General features: G+C 42.6%; 1 protein-coding gene across 1 annotated transcript in view; it reads right to left on the bottom strand.

Moving 5' to 3' along the window:
- Window positions 1–20,066, bottom strand: part of PDILT (protein disulfide isomerase like, testis expressed) — a 53,474-nt gene that overhangs the window by 3,709 nt on the left and 29,699 nt on the right. The window contains exons 6-10 of the mRNA XM_082262316.1: window positions 19,875–20,000; window positions 16,839–17,036; window positions 8,385–8,505; window positions 5,726–5,907; window positions 3,349–3,435 (exon numbers count right to left, since the gene is read on the bottom strand). Of these exons, the coding sequence (XP_082118442.1) occupies window positions 3,349–3,435; window positions 5,726–5,907; window positions 8,385–8,505; window positions 16,839–17,036; window positions 19,875–20,000 (714 nt within the window). The remainder of the gene's footprint in view (window positions 1–3,348; window positions 3,436–5,725; window positions 5,908–8,384; window positions 8,506–16,838; window positions 17,037–19,874; window positions 20,001–20,066) is intronic.

Below are 20,066 nucleotides of genomic sequence, written 5' to 3'. Positions count from 1 at the left end.
TGCTGACCATTGTAAGCACCCCTGTCAATGGTAAATGGTTTGTCTCAACCCTCTAACTGCCACTTTTGATGTTTAAAGGAAGCTGAAAAATAGCAGATCTACTGGCCGGATCACCAGATGAAAAAGGGATAAATAAAAGACTAAAAAATAATAAATAAATATTGCAGCCACCAAATCCACATGTAAGCTGCAATAAATAATTTTTTTGCTTTTGAGTTTAATACTGTATTTGATGCTGCAGTTAGATTTAGCACACCCCCAAAAATATTTTGCTGCGCTCTGCTTAGACATGTGCAGAACGAAAAAATTTGTTTAGTTTTGGATACATTGTTACCAATTTTGTTTAGTTGGTTCATTTTGGAATTTGTTTAGTTTAGTTTCCGTTAATTAATTTAATTTTGTTTATTCATTTTCTAGCGAGTTCCACATTTTCTGAACAATTCAAACTCAAATTGGTCGAAAAATGATTGACCAATTTGAATTCTGTGTGAAGAATAGCTGGTTGCTAAGGAGCGGGCCCAGAAGCTGGCCATGTTTTGGTGTTTATTAAAAGTCGACCGCTACAAAAAGTGTAGCTGCTGACTTTTAGTAAACACATACTCACCTGTCCCTCGATTAAGCGATGCCCTCGGTTCTCTCCCTCTTCTCCCCGCGGTGCCGGCATCTCTAGTGTGGACACCCGGCTGTGAAAGCTTGCAGCTTCACAGCAAGGTGTGCACTGCGCATTCACGAGTCGCGCTGCGCGTCCTGAGTGGACGAGAAATTGGCTGGGACCTGTGACGTGTCCCAGAAGATTGCAGGGAGGGAGGGGGCAAGGAGAACTTCCACTCGAGCCGCCTAAGCAGCCCGAGCAAAAGTAGGAACGGGTACCTGTGAAATCTAGGTACCCGTTCCCCCCCAAATAAATAACATGCCAAATGTGGCATGTCAGGGGGTCAGGAGCATTTAACACGGAAGTTCCACTTTTGGGTGGAACTCCGCTTTAAAAACCAATGACTTATAAGCTGTCAGGGGGCTTCCCCTCTTAGAGTTGAAATATAAACAAAAGAATGCCAGCAAAAAAAAAAAAGTCAGAGGTCCCACCCCCTTCAGGTCTGGTATGGATATTAAGAAGAACCCCATACCAAAGTTTAAAAAACAAAAGGCGTGGGGTTACCCCCAAAACCATTACCAGATTCTTATTCAAGCATGCAGCCCCACAGGCAAGGAAAGGGAGGGAACGAGCGAGCGCCCCCCACCCCCCCCTAAAAAATATCAGACCACATGTCCTCAAAATGGAGGAGTGCTTTGGGGCAAGGGGACCCTGCCCCCCACCCAAAAGCACCTTGTCCCCGTGTTGATGTGACAAGGGCCTGTTCTCCACAACCCTAGGCTGTGGTTGTGGGGTCTGCGGCCAGGGGCTTATCCGAATCTGGAGGCCACCTCTAACAAGGGAGCCCCCCAGATCCGGGCCCACCCCCAATGTGAATGAGTATAGGGTACATAATACCCCTACCCATTCCCCAAAATAAGACACTGCACGAGTTTTTGACAATTCCTTTGTTAAAAAATAAAAAACAATGTCCCCCAATGTAGTTCCATCATCAATCATGCCACCCACTGCACCGCTGGACCCGAAAAAAAAAAAACGCCAGCTTTGTCAAAGGCTTTCCGCCAACTGCCTGCTTAAAACAACAAAAGAATGCTGAAAAATTTGGAATAAGGATTACCCTTAACCACTTTAATGACCAGGCCCTATTTTGCGATCCGGCACTACATTATTTTAACAGACAATTGCACAGTTGTGCGACGCTGTACCCAAATAAAATTGACGTCCTTTTTTTCACACAAACAGAGCTTTCTTTTGGTGGTATTTGATCACCTGTGCGATTTTTATTTTTTGCGCTATAAACAAAAAAAAAGCGACAATTTTGAAAAAAAATATATATATTTTTCACATTCTGCTATATAACATTCCCCCCCCCAAAAAAAAAATGTAAAAATCAAAATGTTTTAACATTTTAGGCTAATTTATTTTCTGCTACATATTTTTGGTAAAAAAAAATCGCAATAAGTGTATTTTGATTGGGTTGCGCAAAAGTTATCGCTTCTACTAACTACAGGAAAGATTTGTGTAATTTTTATTGTTTTTTTTTTTTACTAGTAATGGCGGCGATCTGCGATTTTTTGCGGTACTGCGACATTGCGGCAGACAGATCTGACCCCTAACTTTACACTTTTGGGGGTACCAGTGACATTACTACAGTAATCAGTGCTAAAAATATGCACTGTTAATGCAATAATGACACTGGCAGGGAAGGGGTTAACCCTGTTGGTGATCAAGGGGTTAAATGTAAGCCTAGGGGAGTGATTCTAGCTGTGGGGGGGTTGGGCTTGTGAAATGATCACAGAGACATGCGATCCTATATAGCAGGATCGCATGGTCTCTATGATCATTGCAGACAGAAGGACGGACGGCTGTGTTTACATCAGCTGTCCGTCCTTCTCTGTCAGCGGGGAGAGATCACGGGTGTCAGGCAGCAATCGGAGTCGCTTGACAAACGCGCACTTGCCCCCTAGCTCCTCCCAGGCAAGTGGCGTACCAATACGTGACTTTGCCTGGGAGAGCCACCTTGGCAACGTATATATAAAGTATATGGTCGACAATTGGTTAAAATGGATACCAGACATAAGGGACCTGGTATATATTGGGGGGGGGGGGCTGTTTTTTTTTTCTGAATTTTCTATCGCCGGTGTTCCGTGAAAAAACCATACCCATGAGAAAACCATACCCTCGTCACGTCCGGTGCACCTACGGAGGGTATGGATTTCTCACTGTAGTTACACTTGCCGCCATTACATTAAAACAGCTCCTCTGCAACATTAATCATCTCCGCTCCTTCCCCTGTCACTTCCCTGCTCTCGGCTAATAAAAGCGGATCACGGAGCCGACATCTCCGTCATTTACATCTCATACACCCGCCGCCGCTTTTACATTTACTAGCCGACATCAGGGAAGTGACAGGGAGAGGAGAGGAGACGATTGAGGTTGCAGACGAACTGTTTTTATGTAACCGCCGCAAGTATAACATTATACACACTTCCGTTATAATTCCATTCCCTCCGAGCATGCGCACTTCTCAAATTCACAGCTGTTCAATGATGTTTTTTCCGGGGCTCTGAGCATGCGCACTGTTACGCTGCTCAGCTGTTTCGGACAGGAAGTGATGAGGGTATGGAAATCTAACGAGGTATGGAATTCTAACGTTACTCCGGCATTCTTTTGTTTATGTTTCAGCTCTCGGTTGTTAATCTCATACATTTTTACAATAATATCTGTAAAAGATATAAAATATAGATGTACGTTACCTCCTCCTTAGTGTTTGATGACCTGAGTTCATTTTCTAAGAACTCTGTGAATGCCGTGATTGTTTTGTCTCCTGTATAGCGGACAGACTTTAAAGAAAAGGAAAAGTTAGCAAATGGTGGTGGTTTTCCAGACAGAAGAATATACAGGGCATGAAAGAAACCTGCATCTCAATAACAGCATGCAAACACCACCCACATGTATTAAAACAGAAAACTCAGCTTTGTTCAATTTTTGTCCAGACATTGCTGCCGATTGAGGTTACCCCAGTTTATTTTGTTGGTATTCTGGTTATCTCAACCTGGCCAAGAATGCAATTCAAAAATGTTTGCTTTAGGAATGTTCCTTCGATTTTCTAATTAATAGTGGGCCAAATTGACATTCGGTTTAGACTGCAGTGGCAAAAAATTTGAAGAGGCAGTATGGAAAATTTCAAATGGTTTTCATTTGGGAAAGTCTATTAATTCCAAAACCAAATCTTAAAAGCAAACAAAATTTAAAAGTACTTTTTGGATGACATTCCTCAAGTCAGCGTATGTACTGATTAGAATGCTGGTATGAATATTCATAGGAGTGTTTGATTATAAATCTACTACTGTATGGCCAGCTCAATGTGGAACTAAATTCCAACAAATTTCCTTTTCTGTCTCATTCTCCTCCATCTTACACAATTGCTAGAATTTTTTATTCTATTTTATTATTATTATTTTTTTTGTTTTTTTTTAGTTCTGCAAGGCAGTTGGTTTCTGGCCTAGGCTGGTTCCCGCTGCATCCTGGGATTGCTACGTCACTGTTATCCCAGATAGCAGTGGGGTACTAAGCAGCGAGTCTGTGCGCACACAGCAGATTTCTGCACATGTGCACAAATGAGGCTGGACACTTTATTGCCTATCCACCAGAAGCATCTGTGTGTGGAAATCCACTGCTTGTGCACAGATGTACCGCTGGCCTCTTCCAGCTCCCAAATGCCTAGAAGAGACCAGTGGTGCAACTGCACACGTGCTGGTTTTTCGTAAATGGTGGTGGGAAGTAGTTCACGAGAAGTTTAGTTTTGTTTTAGGAAGCCCTACTTTAGATGCAGGAGAACTATGCACTTTGTTGTCTTTTACATGCAGATTAAAAACATTAATACTATAGTAGTACTATAGAGTACATTATATAGTACTATATAGTACATTAGTACTATATCAGAAACTGGAGATGCCCAGGATATTATCCAGGCGAGTCTATGAGGGCTCACTACATAATTATAGCCAGCATTGAAGATTTCTGCTGGAGGAACTAGTTCACGCTGTCCTTCTCAGGAAAGTAAGCATGGGGGTATGGTTACTTTAGATCTTGAGGTATGGTGGGTAAGTGTACTTTTTTTTTTTTATTCCCTAATAGGACATTATGGGAGTATAGAGGAATGGGTCAACTGTCAAGTTCGGTATTGTAAATTGAGATCAACATATCATGCCAGCCTGGGTTTGGTGGATCCTGCAATGCTTTAAAAAAAAAGGATGTCTCCAAACCTACATTCAGAAAAAAATAATAATTTACATACAGGTACATGAGAATCTTGCTGTCAAGCTGGCAATGCATGGATCGAAATTTGGCTGGTCCAGCTCCCTACTCAAAAGATGTTGAAGGGACACAATGGAAAATTGTCCATTGATCAGAGGCTGCTTTCAATCAGCTGTGTGTTTTGACAGTGGTGGTTGCTGCTGTCAGGATACAATGTCCCAGCAGGGGGGCATTGGGATTCCCTCATCTGTCTCTTTTGGATGGAAGGACCTGTTTGTTTTGTTTTTCAAGCTAAACAAAATTAAACTAAAGCCAGGCCTTAGGTTCAAATCTTAGCCTGTTCAGCAGGGACCGACTGAGATTCGAACCATCTATGGGTATACTGAATATACCCAATTCGATCAATGGATGGACTTGGGTACAAACAGCATGCCACATTTTTACATTTGATTATGGCCAGCGTCTATAGCCACTAGCAATATTCACTGTGTTCTCCCAACAGGGACAGCTCCCTCGCTAGCTCCACAGGAGAAATTCTCCCATCAACACTGATTCTTGGTTGCAGGAAAGAAAATTGCATCATCTATGGGGGCTTTAGGCAAGCCATAGAGGATTCAATTTTCTTTCCTGTGACCACTGGTAATCGCATGCCAAAAATCCAACAGGCTGGTTGTCCTGAAGTTGATTGATGGATCAACTTCAGGACAACTAGCCTGCTCATACATGGATCGAATCTTGGCCGGTCTCTGTGCAACCATCCCAAATTCGATCTATGGCCATCTTATTTGTGTATGGCCAGCAGTAGTTTCAGAGGACAGGCCCACTTAAAACTGAAGTCTCTGATTGTGTCACATATTTAGATTGTTTCCTTACCTTGTTATCTGATCCTGCAGGGAAGAAACGGAAATAGGGATAGCGATCCAGCACTATAAGCTGAATGTCATTGGCGGTACAATCTATTTTAGCAATTGTCATATTTGTATTATTCATATATCTTTTTCCTAAAACCTCCCACACTGGTAATAGCTGTTGAGATTCCTTGTTCCAGGGAGCATCTGTAATGGGGAAAAAGAAAAGACAGAATCATACTAAATGAGCAAGATATTTATGTGTACGCGGATGTTAATGTAATGCCTCCTCCATGTTTTTTCCTGTTTCCAGCTTCCCTCAGATATAAAGGAAAAGATAGCGAGTAGGTGGAATTTAGCAGCACAGCCCAGTATCCATTTCTGATGTATACCATAAGACAGAAAGCTATGATGGAGACATCTGAATCTACTTCAGATTGCAAGCTAGTCAAGTGTACAGGGGTGCTTTGGTGCCTAGAATCTAAATGTTTCCATGCAAGCCTTCTTTTGATCCCCATCTTTGAACGTGGAAATAATTATAATAATTTTTTTAAATTAGTATTAGTTTTTTATTTTTTTATTTTATTTGAGAATGCAATTAACATTTGTAAGGCCACAATATTTGGCCATGAAGTATACTATGCGTTTATAATGACACAGTAATAGAAAAATAAGAGTACGAGAAAGAGCACGTTATCCCTTGTTAAATAATTAGCTAGCCAAACACAAACTCTGTCAACTAATTTTTTTTTAAGTACCCTTATTTATAAGAAATGTACTTTTTCTGAAACATAATACATTTTGAATCATTCTGTCATTGGTTGAACTGAATGGACTCTTTTTTCAACCTGACTAATTATGTAAACTTAAAGCGGAGTTCCACACAAATGTGGAACTTCTGCTCATTTGCTTCCCCCCCCCTCCGGTGCCACATTTGGCACCTTTCAGGGGGGAGGGGGGAATGGGTACCTGTTTTTGACAGGTACCCTTCCCCACTTCCGGGAACGGCGCTGCAGCAAAGTGAGGACCCCTCCTCCTACCCTCCGCCGGCGAGCCAATCCGAATGCGCATCGCGCTTCGCGCATGTGCAGTAGGGACCTGCCCGTGAAGCCGCAAGGCTTCACTGCCGGGTTCCCTGACCTGCAATGGCGGCGGGAGCACCCGACATCGTGGGACTCCAGGACAGGTAAGTGTCCTAATATTAAAAGTCAGCAGCTACAGTATATGTAGCTGCTGACTTTTAATTTTTGGAGGAGGGCGGAACTCCGCTTTAAAAGCTGAATTTCAGGTAGGGCAATTTTTTCACAGTTACATTGTTCCATCTTGGACAACCTTTCCCTGATTGGAGGAGAGGCAGTGACGTGATGATCTCCACCTCTTCAATCAAGGAACATTCAAGTGTTTTTAATGGTCCCCTTTCATAGCAAGCAACCTCCCTTCAGTAAGCAGAAGTGCAGCCACTTGGCATGGGACCCGGAAAAAAGCAGCAATCACTGTAATAGTGGTGCCTACTACAATGACTTCTAGCTTTCATAGGTAGGTATGACACCTACATATTTTTATTGGTCTAATCTCAACCAGATTTCCGTGGAACCCTAGGGTTCCTCCTGAGGTTGCTAGGGGTTCCTTGAGCAATGGGCAATTTCTGCCTCTCAGATACGTTTCCAATGACACCATTGTTCCTTTTAGCTATCTGTAAGGGGGTAATTCTTCCCAATGATGACAAGAGTAAGAAGCATTCTTTCCACTGATAGTCACACTAATGTGTCATGAGTTGTAGATTTTTAATTTTTGGCAGGGGTTCCCCGAGAGCAGAAATTTATTTCAAGGGTTCCTCTGTGTTGAAAAGGTTGAGAAAGGCTGGTCTAAGCTGAACCAATGCAACTATGTAAAAATCTTTATACCTGGAATTCAGCTTTAACTCCAGACATTTTTTATTTTTTTGCTTTCTATAGAGGTAATATTTGTCAGGTTTTTATGTCTGCCTGTGACCTCTTCGGGGATGGACCTCATTTCCAGTCCCTGTAACACCAGCAATAGGATGTACAGTAATCACCGAACCAGAAAGATGCTGACGGCAGTGGAACATTGTCTAAGTTAAAGCTCTTCTTTACCCTACTGTACATGTGGTGATGTTTTTGTATTCCCGCAGGAGAGATTTCACTTAATTTACTGACAGAGCTATTTCCCCAACGGGGACACAGATGGCAATAAAAACCTAACAGTGCTAAGTTCTAACCCTTCCATGGTCCACCAAAACCATAGTTACAGAAAATGTATTGGCTAGAGTTCGGCTCCTGGGAAATAAACTGGAATTCTAACTTTTGTGGTGGTCATGCCAGTTAGTGTTTGTGCCACACATTATGGACAGATATAGTCCCTGGGCCATTATACAACATGTAGGAGAATAGAAAAAGAGGTAAGGTTTATTTGGCACACATATTGTTGCTGACTAGTTATATTTCAGGACTGGTTTTTCTCTTTTTCGGCTGTCTTTTTATTCCTCTACTGATATTATTGAAATGTGTTGCAATTCATTCATACAATTGTGCTGGGAACTGCATTTATATTGAAAGTACTTTCCAAAGAGAGACCCAGCATCTTGTTAGGTGATGAACTAAATGCTCCCGAAGAGGACCTAAGGTCTCTGTATCATACTGGAAAGTAATAATAGCTATACTTACAAAACATGACAAAGGCATCACTCGATTTATTGAACGCAACTTTATTGAAATTCTTCCCCACCAGCACTTTAACAGGATGTTTGTCCCAGTCGCTGGGGATCTCCTCACTATTTGTTTGCAGCTGTTTTAAGAAAAAAATTTGTTTATTACACTTGCCGAAAAAATTAGACAAGAGTACCAGTCAGAATACACAAATGCCATTAGGCGTCCTTCGCACGGGCCTGTAAAAAAACAAACGAATATACAAGTGTTTTTAAATTATGAATCTGAATGCAACTGCAAAGTTTTCATAGGGGCCATCGACACAGGTGCGTAAACACGAGCTGCTTTCAGATCTGTAACACAATCCAAAAATCTGTGCCTAAGAACATACGCTTTACATGCTTGCGTGTATAAACGTAAGTATATGTGCTTGTAGGCACGTAAATTAAAGTGATTGTAAAGTTTTTTTCTATTAAAATAACAAATAATGTTATACTTGCCTGCTCTGTGCAGTTGGTTTTGCACAGAGCAGCCCAGATCCTCCTCTTCTTGGGTCCCTGGCTGGAGCTCCTGGCCCCCCGTTGCACAGAAGAAGGACCCAAAAAAAGGAAACGGCTGCTCTGTGCATAACCACTGCACAGAGCAGGTAAGTATAACATGTTTGTTGTTTTTATAGGAAAAAACTTTACAATCACTTTAATGCATGGAATGCATTAAGATAAAAAAAAACCTTTTGACTTTACAACCACTTTAAGTTTAAACAAAGGGGGAAAATAAATCAACATTAACCACTTCCATACCGAGTCATAGTAATATGACGTCGGCATAGTGGTTGTACGGATCCGGGCCGCCGTCATATGACGTCGGCCCGTTCTAGCTGCCAGTGCGCGCCCCCGGCGGCGCGCAGCGGCGCGATCAGGGATGAGGCTCGTCCCTCGGACATAGCCCATCCCTGATCAAGGTAAACAGCCAATAGAAATTGGCTGTTTACCATGTGATCGGCTGTGTCAATCACAGCTGATCACATGAGCGGCTCCAGCACGAGCCGCTCGTTCTCTCTGCAATGCGTGGCCCCGGGGGCGCGCAGAGCAGCGATCGGGGATGAGGCTCGTCCCTCGGACAGAGTCGATCCCCGATCTAGGTAAAGAGCCAATGAAATTGGCTCTTTACCACGTGACCGGCTGTGTCCAATCACAGCCGGTCACAAATGTCAACAGAGAACACGGTAACTAGCTGTCACTGTGTTCTCCTCCTCACACACTGATCCTGTGTGAGGAGGAGATTGTGGTAACAGCTAGTTACCAATTACAGTGCACCCCAATCACACTGATTGCCCCCCCCCCATTAAAAAGCACCTGTCACTAGCCCATCAAAGTACCCGAGTACCTGTCACCAGCCCATCAGGTACTCAGATGACAGGTACTCGGGTACTCTGATGGGCTGGTGACAGGTATTCGGGTACTCTGATGACAGGTACTCGGGTACTCTGATGACAGGTACTCGGGTACTCTGATGACAGGTACTCGGGTATTCTGATGACGGGTACTCGGGTACTCTGATGACGGGTACGCGGGTACTCTGATGACGGGTACGCAGGTACTCTGATGATGGGTACTCGGATACTCTGATGACGGGTACTCGAGTACTCTGATGACAGGTACTCGGGTACTCTGATGACGGGTACTCGGGTACTTTGATGACAGGTACTCGGGTACTCTGATGACAGGTACTCGGGTACTTTGAGTACCTGTCAACGGAGTACCCGTCATCAGAGTACCTGAGTACCTGTCACCTACCCATCAGAGTACCCGAGTACCTTCCACCTGCTCATCAGAGTACCTGACGCCTGAAGTACCCGAGTACTTGCCGCCTGCTCATCAGTACCCATCACTACTCATCAGTACTCATCAGTACCTATCACGTATCAGTACTGATCATCAGTACCCATCAGTACAGTATCACCTATCAGTATCAGTACTACTCATCAGTACCTATCACCTGCCTGTCACCTGCCCATCAGAGTACCCGAGTACCTGTCACCTGCCTATCGGAGTACCCGAGTACCTGCCACCTGCTCATCAGTACCAGAGTACCTGTCACCTGCCCAACAAAGTACCCGAGTACCTGTCACCCTTCATACAGCCACCATGTCCAAGTCCAAAAAGGTTTATATACGTCCTCCGTTTAAACCTAAATACCCGTGTTATGGCAGCAGATAGCTGCCATAACCCTGGTATTTTTTTAAACGGTGGACGGTTGGCTTTCCGATAAGGGTGGTCCCAGCGGCGGATTCGCCGTGGGATCACCCTTCCGGGATGGCGGAAGAGGCGCCCCCTCCCGCCGCGTTCCGGTCCTTTTCCCTGCTTACCGGACCCGCCGGCAGCGGGAAAAACGATCTGGTCCCAGATCCTCACAGACAGGATGTCGAGTGAGGGCAAGCTTGCCCTCAATTGACTCTATGGTCTTGGAGGACCGGAGCTACGGAAAATGTTGTTGCCTAGCAACCGGTTTAAAGGTCCTTTTTTTTTTCATTTTATATAATAATTTTTTTTTTTCTTTCTTTCTATCTTTTAGTGTACTTGTGAGATCTGAGGACTTTTTGACCCCAGATCTCACAAAAAAGAGGTCCTGTCGTGCCTATTCCTATTACGAGGAATGTTTACATTCCTTTTAATAGAAATAAAAATGATCATTTTTTTTTTTTTAAACGGTGTAAAAATAAAAAATAATCAATAAAATAAATAGTAAAAAAAAAAAAAATTAAAGCGCCCTGTCCCCGTGAGCTCGCGCGCAGAAGCGAACGCATACAGAAACCCCGCCCACATATGTAAACGGTGTTTAAACCACACATGTGAGGTATCGCCGCGAACGTTACAGCAAGGGGAATAATTTGAGCCCTATACCTCCTCTGTAACTCAAAGATGGCAACCTGTAGAAATTTTTAAATTGTCGCCTATGGGGATTTTTAAGTACCAAAGTTTGTCGCCATTCCGTGAGCGTGCGCAATTTTGAAACATGACATGTTGGGTATCTATTTACTCGGCGTAACATTATCTTTCACATTATGGAAAAAAATTGGGCTAACTTTACTGGTTTCTTATTTTTTAATTAAAAAAAGTGAATTTTTTCCAAAAAAATTGCGTTTGGAAGACCGCTGCGCAAATACGGTGTGATAAAAAATATTGCAATAATCTCCATTTTATTCTCTAGGGTCTCTGATAAAAAAAAATATATAATGTTTGGGGGTTCTAAGCAGTTTTCTAGCAAAACAACTGATTTTAGCTTGTAAACACCAAATGTCAAAAATAGGCCTAGGCAAGTGGCTAGGATGCATGATGATGCTCCTTGGATGTTAGGCCCCTCTATATGGCTAGGCTGTGAAAATGTCTCACACATGTGGTATTGCCATACTCAGGAGGAGTGGCAAAATGTATTTTGGGGTGTCATTTTTGCTGTGTACATGCTATGTGTTAGGAATATCCTATAAATTGACAACTTTGTGTAGAAAAAAAAGTTTTCATTTTTTTCCCACATTTTCCAAAAACCTGTGGAAAAAAATGATATGTTCAAACGACCCATAATGCCTCATAGAATATACGTTGGAGTGTTTGCTCTCCAAAATGGGGTCATTTTGTGGACTTTTCCATTGTATTGGTGCTCTAGGGCCTTCAAAAGTGTGATAGGTAGTAAGAAAGTTTTATGTGTATTTATGCTCCTAAAACGCCTTATGGTACTACTTGGACGTGGAGTCTCTTTTTGTGGCCAGGCTGTGTAAAAGTCTCACACACGTGGTATCACCATACATATCACCATAGTAGCAGAATGTATTTTGGGGTGTCATTTTTGCTGTGTACATGCTATGCGTTAGAAATGGCTTATAAATTGACAAGTTTGTGGGAAAAAAAAGAAAAAAAATGTTTTTCTTCATTTTCCCAAGAATTGTGGGAAAAAATTATAACTTCAAAAAACTCACCATGCCTCTTACTAAATATCTTGGACTGTCTACTTTACAAAAAGAGGTCATTTGGGGGGTATTTGTACTGTCCTGACATTTCAGGGCCTCAAGAAAGGAGATAGGCCGTCAGTACATCTGGTGTGATAAATTTTCAGCAATTGGTACCATAGCTTCTAGACTCAATAACTTTCACACAGACTAAAAAATATACACTAATTTGGGTTAATTTTACCAGAGATATGTAGCAGTATAAATTTTGGCCCAAATGTATGAAGAAAAATTTATTTTTTGCAAAATTGTATAATAGAAACTAAAAAAAAGTGTTTTTTTCCAAAATGTTTGCTCTTTTTTTGCTTATATCACGAAGAAAAAAAAACCCAGTTGTGATCAAATACCACCAAAAGAAAGCTCTATTTGTGTGAAAAAAATGATAAAAATTTTGTTTGGTTACAGTGTAGCATGACTGAGCAATTGTCATTCAAAGTGTGAGAGTGCTGAAAGCTGAAAATTGGTCTGGGAAGGAAGGGGGTCTAACTGCTCTGTATGGAAGTGGTTAAAACAAGTTATGTACGCATACGCATCTGTACATGTCTTTACGCAGTTAAAGACATCTATACGCAAGTATTTTACTGATCACTAGGCAGGAACGTTTCCCCTAGAAAACACGCGTAGAAACCCCAGTAAAAGTTTTACGGCCATGTGAATGAGATTTAGTACTAAAAACTGTGTCCCAAAGAATACATGACAGTTTGCTAACACTCTGAAACAAGAAATAATTGTGTTATTTATAACAACCAATCAGGTGCTTCCTTTCATAATCTCATACTGCATTAAGAGAGTAACAGTAAAATCCAATTGGTTATTATTAGTATCACAGACAGTTCTTCTTTCAGACCCACCTTGTAAATCTGTTGGTTATTACCTATCCTGAGATACATTTCTGCTCGGGTCTTCTTTTATCCCTAGCATTGCTCATGTGTTTTCTGCTCATGGGGATAAATGGACAGAGCCTCTGTCAGATTACAGCCTCTGCCAGTTTTTTGCTGTCTGTTGAGGAGATATTTCTTTATGCACTGTTCTGGTGAAAATGTAGTCACTGTAGCAGGAAATGAGGGGACATTGGCAATGGTGGTAAACAGTCTCGGCCACAGTCCCTGTTTTACATCCCTGTTTATCAAAGACCAATTAGCAATGCCTAGAAAAATCTGGGATAAGGATTTATATGTCCTAAATTTTAGATAGTTATGTTGACAAGTATAAATTTCCTATATTGTAAAATTAATTTATTAGGCTCGATTCACACCTATGATGCTTTTGAGCATTTCTGTAGTGTTTTTTGCTGTGCTTTCCAGGGTTTTAACCGCGATTTTGCAGCAATTTGCATTTTTTATCCTTAATTTTTTGAAAATTTGTTGTTGGGTAGATTTAAAAACACAAAACGCAAATCGTATCAAAATCGCTGTAAAAACGCAATACTTGCGTTTTGAGTGCGTGTCCATTGAAGACTATTACATGCAAAATTTTGGAGGAAAAAAGTCCCCAACCCTTTCCAAAAATACAGAGGCACAAAAATGCATTGGTATGAACGTGTTAAAAAATGAAATGCATTTCTGCAAAAAGCATGAAAAAACACGTTATTGTGAATGAAGCCTAACGTGTTACTAAACCCACAACAGTAAAATCAGTCTGTATATGTAGTAAAGCAAAAACAGTATCCCTCCTGCGCTCAAGTGGTATGCGGGAAGGTAAATGTTCTAAATGGTCGTTGTTGCACAAAAATAAGTTGTCTTGCTGCCCCCTCAGGACCAAGGGTATCCGAAAAATACTGAAAGACAACCACAGAAGAAGGGCGCACCGACCTTGTGCATTACCACTAAAAAAAGTTTATTAAGATCCAAATAGCATACATTATACTCACAAACATAGGATGTATACATTGTGACAGGAAGTCAGGTAAATCTGGGAATGTAGTCACAGAGAGGAGACACATTCCCACCTGGTTTGGAAAGTTCAATTACTATAGGGTGTCGGCTGCCAAAGGCAGCAGGAAGGTGTAAAGAAGTTGAAAGGCCTTCAGCTGTTCGGAATGAGGAAATGAAGGCCTCTATAATTTGTCCAGAGGAAGTCTATGGATTGCTGCCTCCTGTCGCCGTGTGGGCTGGGAGAGGAGGACAGACAGATGTGTGCCTCCCAATGCTGAGGAAGCCTGGGAGAAGGACTGCTGCCTCCGGAAGCTGTCTCCTGAAGCCGTGTGGGCTGGGAGAAGGAGGACAGTCAGATGAGTGCCTCCCGACAAGCTGTGTGGGCATGGGAGAAGACCCCCTGAAGTGATGTGTGCTAAGGAGGGTAACCAGTTGTGAAGACTTCTCAAGGTAAATAAACGAACTATTTCTATGTGGAAGAAATAAAGGAATGTTTGCCATGTGAAGAGAAAAACAAAGGGACAGCTTAAATGAACATGTGCTGTGTGAAGAGATAAAACATGGACTATTGAGAGTCTGCTGTATGACCAGCCAAGTCTGCCCAACAGTAGGTTGGGGACAGACTTCATTAGATAGATTCCAGTGTGTGAGAAGGTAGCCGCCCACAGTGGCAAGGATTTATTTTGTTTTATTTTATTTTGGCTGTTTTGAGGCTTGCAATTGTGTGAAGTAAATTGCATGAATAAAACAAAGTGTTGTTTGCAACCACTGCTCGGCTATCTCTCTGTGAAAACGCACCCCCAAAGGGGTCATCCACACCCGCCACCGAGCTAATCCCTCACAACATGCATGCAGGAATTGGGAACAAATCGCCTCCAGACCACTTTTATACTGCTGGATGGCGTGATGGCATCTACAATGACCTGGCTTACGCGTATCGAGGGAGAACTCTCTTCCTCAGAGCCAAATTATCACAGGTGAGGATTTTGGCTCTGAGGAAGAGGGTTCTCCCTTTAAAACGCATAAGCCAAGTCATTGCGGATGCCATCACACCATTCAGCAGTATACAAGTGGTCTGGAGGCGATTTGTTCCCAATTCCTACATGCATGTATACATCTTATGTTTGTGAGTATAATGTATGCTACCTATTTGGGTCTATGTAGTAAAGCACACTTGTTATACTCACTGTGGAACCTAAGGGGTTAATCCTCTGCATTGTGTAAAAAGGCTGTTTGATCCTTTCTTCCCAGATTCTCCCCTTCTTCCACTGTTCCCTTAACCATCTCCTGATAGACAGAGCCTTTGGTTCACTCTGCACATGCTCAGTTTGGTGTGTTTTGCTTTTCTTTTTTACTTGGGAGGGTGCATGTGATCGGCATAGGACCAATCAGCACTGTCCAGACAGCGGAACAGGGGTCCTGCAGCCTCATAGGACAGTCAGAGTAGAATAAAAACTCCTCCTACAAGTCTTAACCAGACACTGATAGAAGTCACAAGACTGCTAGTTACTGCTGATGAGAAAAGGAATTTAGCAGTTTATATTTACTAAAATAATTGGATTTCCATGCTCTGTGTACTGTGGGAGACCAGATATAGTGAATGCAAGGTCCTGGGTTTAGTAACACTTTAAATAGAAAAGTTAATTTATTACATTCATTTAAAATATTGTTGTCCGGTCAAAGTATAAAATGATACATTGAAACACATGCGTGAGACAATGCTTGCCTGCCTGGATGTTTGTGGGATACTAAGCCACCCCACAGCATAGTTCATTGTTGTTGGTGATATAATACTGGAATTCCGGTTTATTAATTATTGCAATGTACAGACCAAGTATTTGTACACTAAACTCAGATAGACCTACCATTTATCACACAGAGAAGCAGGAACGTTATGCAATTATGTGAATTACAAAGAAGCATAAATGAGAAGGGGTTTATAAAAATTAGGTTTAATTAAGTAATTTTTTTTTTTAATTGGCAGAGCTGCAGTGTTTCCTGAAAAGCATTGTCAGGTCATTGAATTATTTGAGTTACTCCCTGATATTGCTCTTTAAAGAGGAAGTAAACCCTCCTCAGGAAGTTGTACCTATAGGTAAGCCTATATTAAGGCTTACCTATAGGTACTGTAAATATCTCCTAAACATGCACCGTTTAGGAGATATTTACCTTTAATGCAGCCAGTGACGTCACTGGCGCATGCGCTCTGAAGGAACGGCAGATCGTGCCGTTCCTTCAGAGCCCCGTGCCGTGACCGTCGGCTCCCGCGCGCGTGCGCGGGAGTGACGTCACCGCGGCTCCGGCCAATCAGATGGCCGGATGCCGCGATCCCGGAAGACGGGCGACTATACATGTCGCCCGTCATACAGGTAAGCGGACGGCACGGCGGGGGCTCGTTCTAAGGTAAGTATTTCATAATGAGCTACTATGCGATGCATACTAGCTCATTATGTGTTTCTCTTTCAGGATGTAAAGAAGAGAAAAATTTTTTTTCTCGGTTTACAACCTCTTTAATTTCTGACAAACTAAAAGGGAACTTTCTTGAATTGCTCCGCTTTGATTGAATTAGTAAGAAATCCTAAATCTGTATATTACCTTGGCTTTTCCATCCAAATACCTTTGACAGAAACTTCTAACATTTTCAAAGGTCACATCATCAGTGGGCATTCTGTATTTGGTATCACTTGTTATGTTTAGAATACGAACTGCTGGAGTGTCAACTTCTGTGATGCGGAAATATTCAAAAAGCCGACCGTTACGAGGTTCATCCGTGTCGACCAAGACAAAGATGATCTGGAAGATTAATAATGAGCAAGCTTCTGTAAATATATATTTTTTTAAGTACCATAATAAACCTGTACTACTATGTATACAGACTTCTTTAACCATAGCAGGGGCGTAACTACAGGGGTTGCAGGGGTTGCAATCGCTACCGGGCCCCATGCTCCAGGGGGCCCGGTAGCAAACCAGTGGGTGAACTTCTAGGATCTCAAAGGTCACACTTGCGACCGGGCCCTGGCATTTCACCACTGTGGGGAGGCCCCAAGATTGCATGAAGGAAGCCCACTGCAGAACTTGTGAAAGGATCCTGATGCGGGACCATAATAAAAGGCCATGCAATGAGAGTAAAGAGCCCCAGGATTAGTGGGAAGAGCCCTGGGCTTGAAGGGAAGGGCCCCGGCCAGGGGTCTGGGGGGCCCTTCATGGTTTCTTGCATCGGGGCCCTGAAGGTTCTAGTTACGCCTCTGAACCGTAGTAAAGTGGTGGGTGTACACCACAGAAATCACATTTCATTATTATACCCACTGTTGAATGCTAAATTTATTGGTGGACATCTTTTTTTAACACTACTGCTATTTAAAATATGATACAAATAATTGCAAGACATTTAAATGATGTTAATGAATAAGCTTACCATACCATAACCTGTCTCTAAGTATTAGGCAGATAATTAGACAAACAATATTTTATTTGACAGTTATTACAATAAAATATACATTATAAAGTAAATTTACATTAAGTAACACCAACAGAGAAGCTAATGGAGACTCTAGCTCTCCCTCATCCTAATTTTGAAAAATGTTTGATAGGATTGGTGATTGATTTATTCAAGGCAAATTTTCATACTAAATATAAGTGTGGTAATATCCAAACAGGTGCAAAAAAACCCCCAAAAAACATCATGCTTGCACATGATTGGATGATAGAAATCAGCAGAGCTTTACAACATTTAGTGCCGGTTCACACTATGGCGATGACAGACATCGCATATGATTCGGAGTGCACTGCTCCTAAAATCACATGCGATGTCTGTGCGGTGCGAATTCAGCCATACAGATTGTATGGCTGAATTCGCACCGCAATCGCAGTGAACTCGCACAGGACCCTTTTTTGGTCCGAAGCAGAATCGGATCACATGGTGGTTCACACTAGTGCGATCCGATTCATGTGCGAACTGTCAGATCGCACTGCGATATGCGATCGGATCTGGGGGTGTCGTTAACTTTGAAATGACACCCCCAGCGATTCGCATATGGCAGTGTGAACTGCCTGTGCTGCTAATGCGATGCGGGAACACGCAGTAGATTCGCAGTGTTCCCGCTTCGCAAAAGTGTGAACCGGGACTTACTAAGCTCTGGGGAAATTAGTGCAACTGCACTTACAAAGTGCACAGTATATTTGCCTTTAGTAAATCCACCCCAATGGGGGAGATAAATGAAAGCTGCTGCACATAGACTCTGGTGCATCTGTGCATAGTAACCAATCAGCTTCTAACTTCAGCTTGTTCAATTAAGCTCGGACAATAAAACCTGGAAGCTGATTGGTTACTATGCACAGCTGCAGCAGATTTTGTGTCCTCCAGTTTTTAGTAAACCTCTCCCAGTGTGTCCATTTAGAGATATTTTCCCTCACTTCTTGTCCAGGTGAAAACAGTGTCAAAGGAATTGAAGTGTTTTTATCCCTATTTAGACTGTCTGATGTGGGGGTGCAGTAAAAAATATCAGGGGACAAAGGACGGAAGGTTAGCAGGGTCAGTAGTTTGTAGGGCAGTAAGTAGGGGCTATTAGTTTGTAGGATAGTGTAGAGCAGTGATGGCGAACCTTGGCACCCCAGATGTTTTGGAACTTTATTTCCCATGATGCTCAACTACACTGCAGAGGGAATGAGCATCATGCGGTGCCATGGTTCGCCACCACTGGTGTAGAGGATGTCAGCAGGGCAGAGGACAGTGGGTCAGCAGGGCAGAGGATGGGAGGTCAGCAGGGGAGTGTACAGGAATCAGTAAGGCAGTGTACTGGGGGTCAGGGCAGATTACAGGGGTCAGCAGAGCCAAGCATAGGGTTCAACTAAGCCAAGGACAGAGGTCACCACTGCAAGGGCAGAGGACAGGAGTCACCGCTGGCAGGAGAGAGGACAGGGGTCGCCCCTAACTGGGCAGATCCAGAGCCAACCCAGCCTCCATCCCCCACTACCCCAGGGCATTAGGCCTGGTGCCCACCACTTAACAATCTCCCAAATTCCCCCCCATTCCCAACTCCCCAGTGACCCCAGCATCCTCTATCACTATACCCCACCCCACCCCTGATTGGTGTGGAGTACAGTTTATTCGGGCGTATACATGACTGGGGTGTAGTGTGGACAGTAGGGGAAGACATGCAAGAAAAGATACCATAGACAATGAGGGGAAGAAAGGGAAGGGACTACTGTAGATAAGAGAATATAGATGCAAGAGAATGCAGAGCAGACTATATGGCCAGGAGAAGCTGCCAGGGAATATATTGGGGTAGCATGGACAATGGGGAGAGGTGCCAAAGAATGTAGTGTGGCTCTCCTATAAATACAGGGGTGGGAAACTACATGGAATACTGGCAGAAGCCTTAGTAAAAACACACGTTTTTCTGAAAGAGGTGGGAACCACTCTTAAGTTCCTTTATAAAGAGATCAAAGTAGAGTCAAAAATCAAACCAACTTTACATAACGTCAACAACTGTTTTGTGAAACCAAAAGTATATACCTGTAATACCATCCTGCCCTACGGTTCTGTACATTATTGTCTTGATTAGTGTCAATGATATATACACAACATACTAACACTTGCATAATTACAGTGCATTGTATTATAATACATACCTGTCCTCTAAATTCCAGTGCAGCGGATTCATAACTTTCATATATTGGATTAAAGTTTTCTGATGTTTTTGATGTAAAGAGCACAATGTGATTATTAACAGGAACATCAAATATAGTCACAGATGTCTGGAAAACAAAACCAGTAATCTAACCAGAGGCTTTGCTACATAAAAGACTCATTATACATCACCA

Source organism: Pelophylax lessonae (assembly GCF_965119305.1).
Source record: "Pelophylax lessonae genome assembly, chromosome: 6".
Lineage (NCBI taxonomy): Eukaryota > Metazoa > Chordata > Amphibia > Anura > Ranidae > Pelophylax > Pelophylax lessonae.
This window is presented reverse-complemented; position numbering and strand designations above follow the sequence as displayed.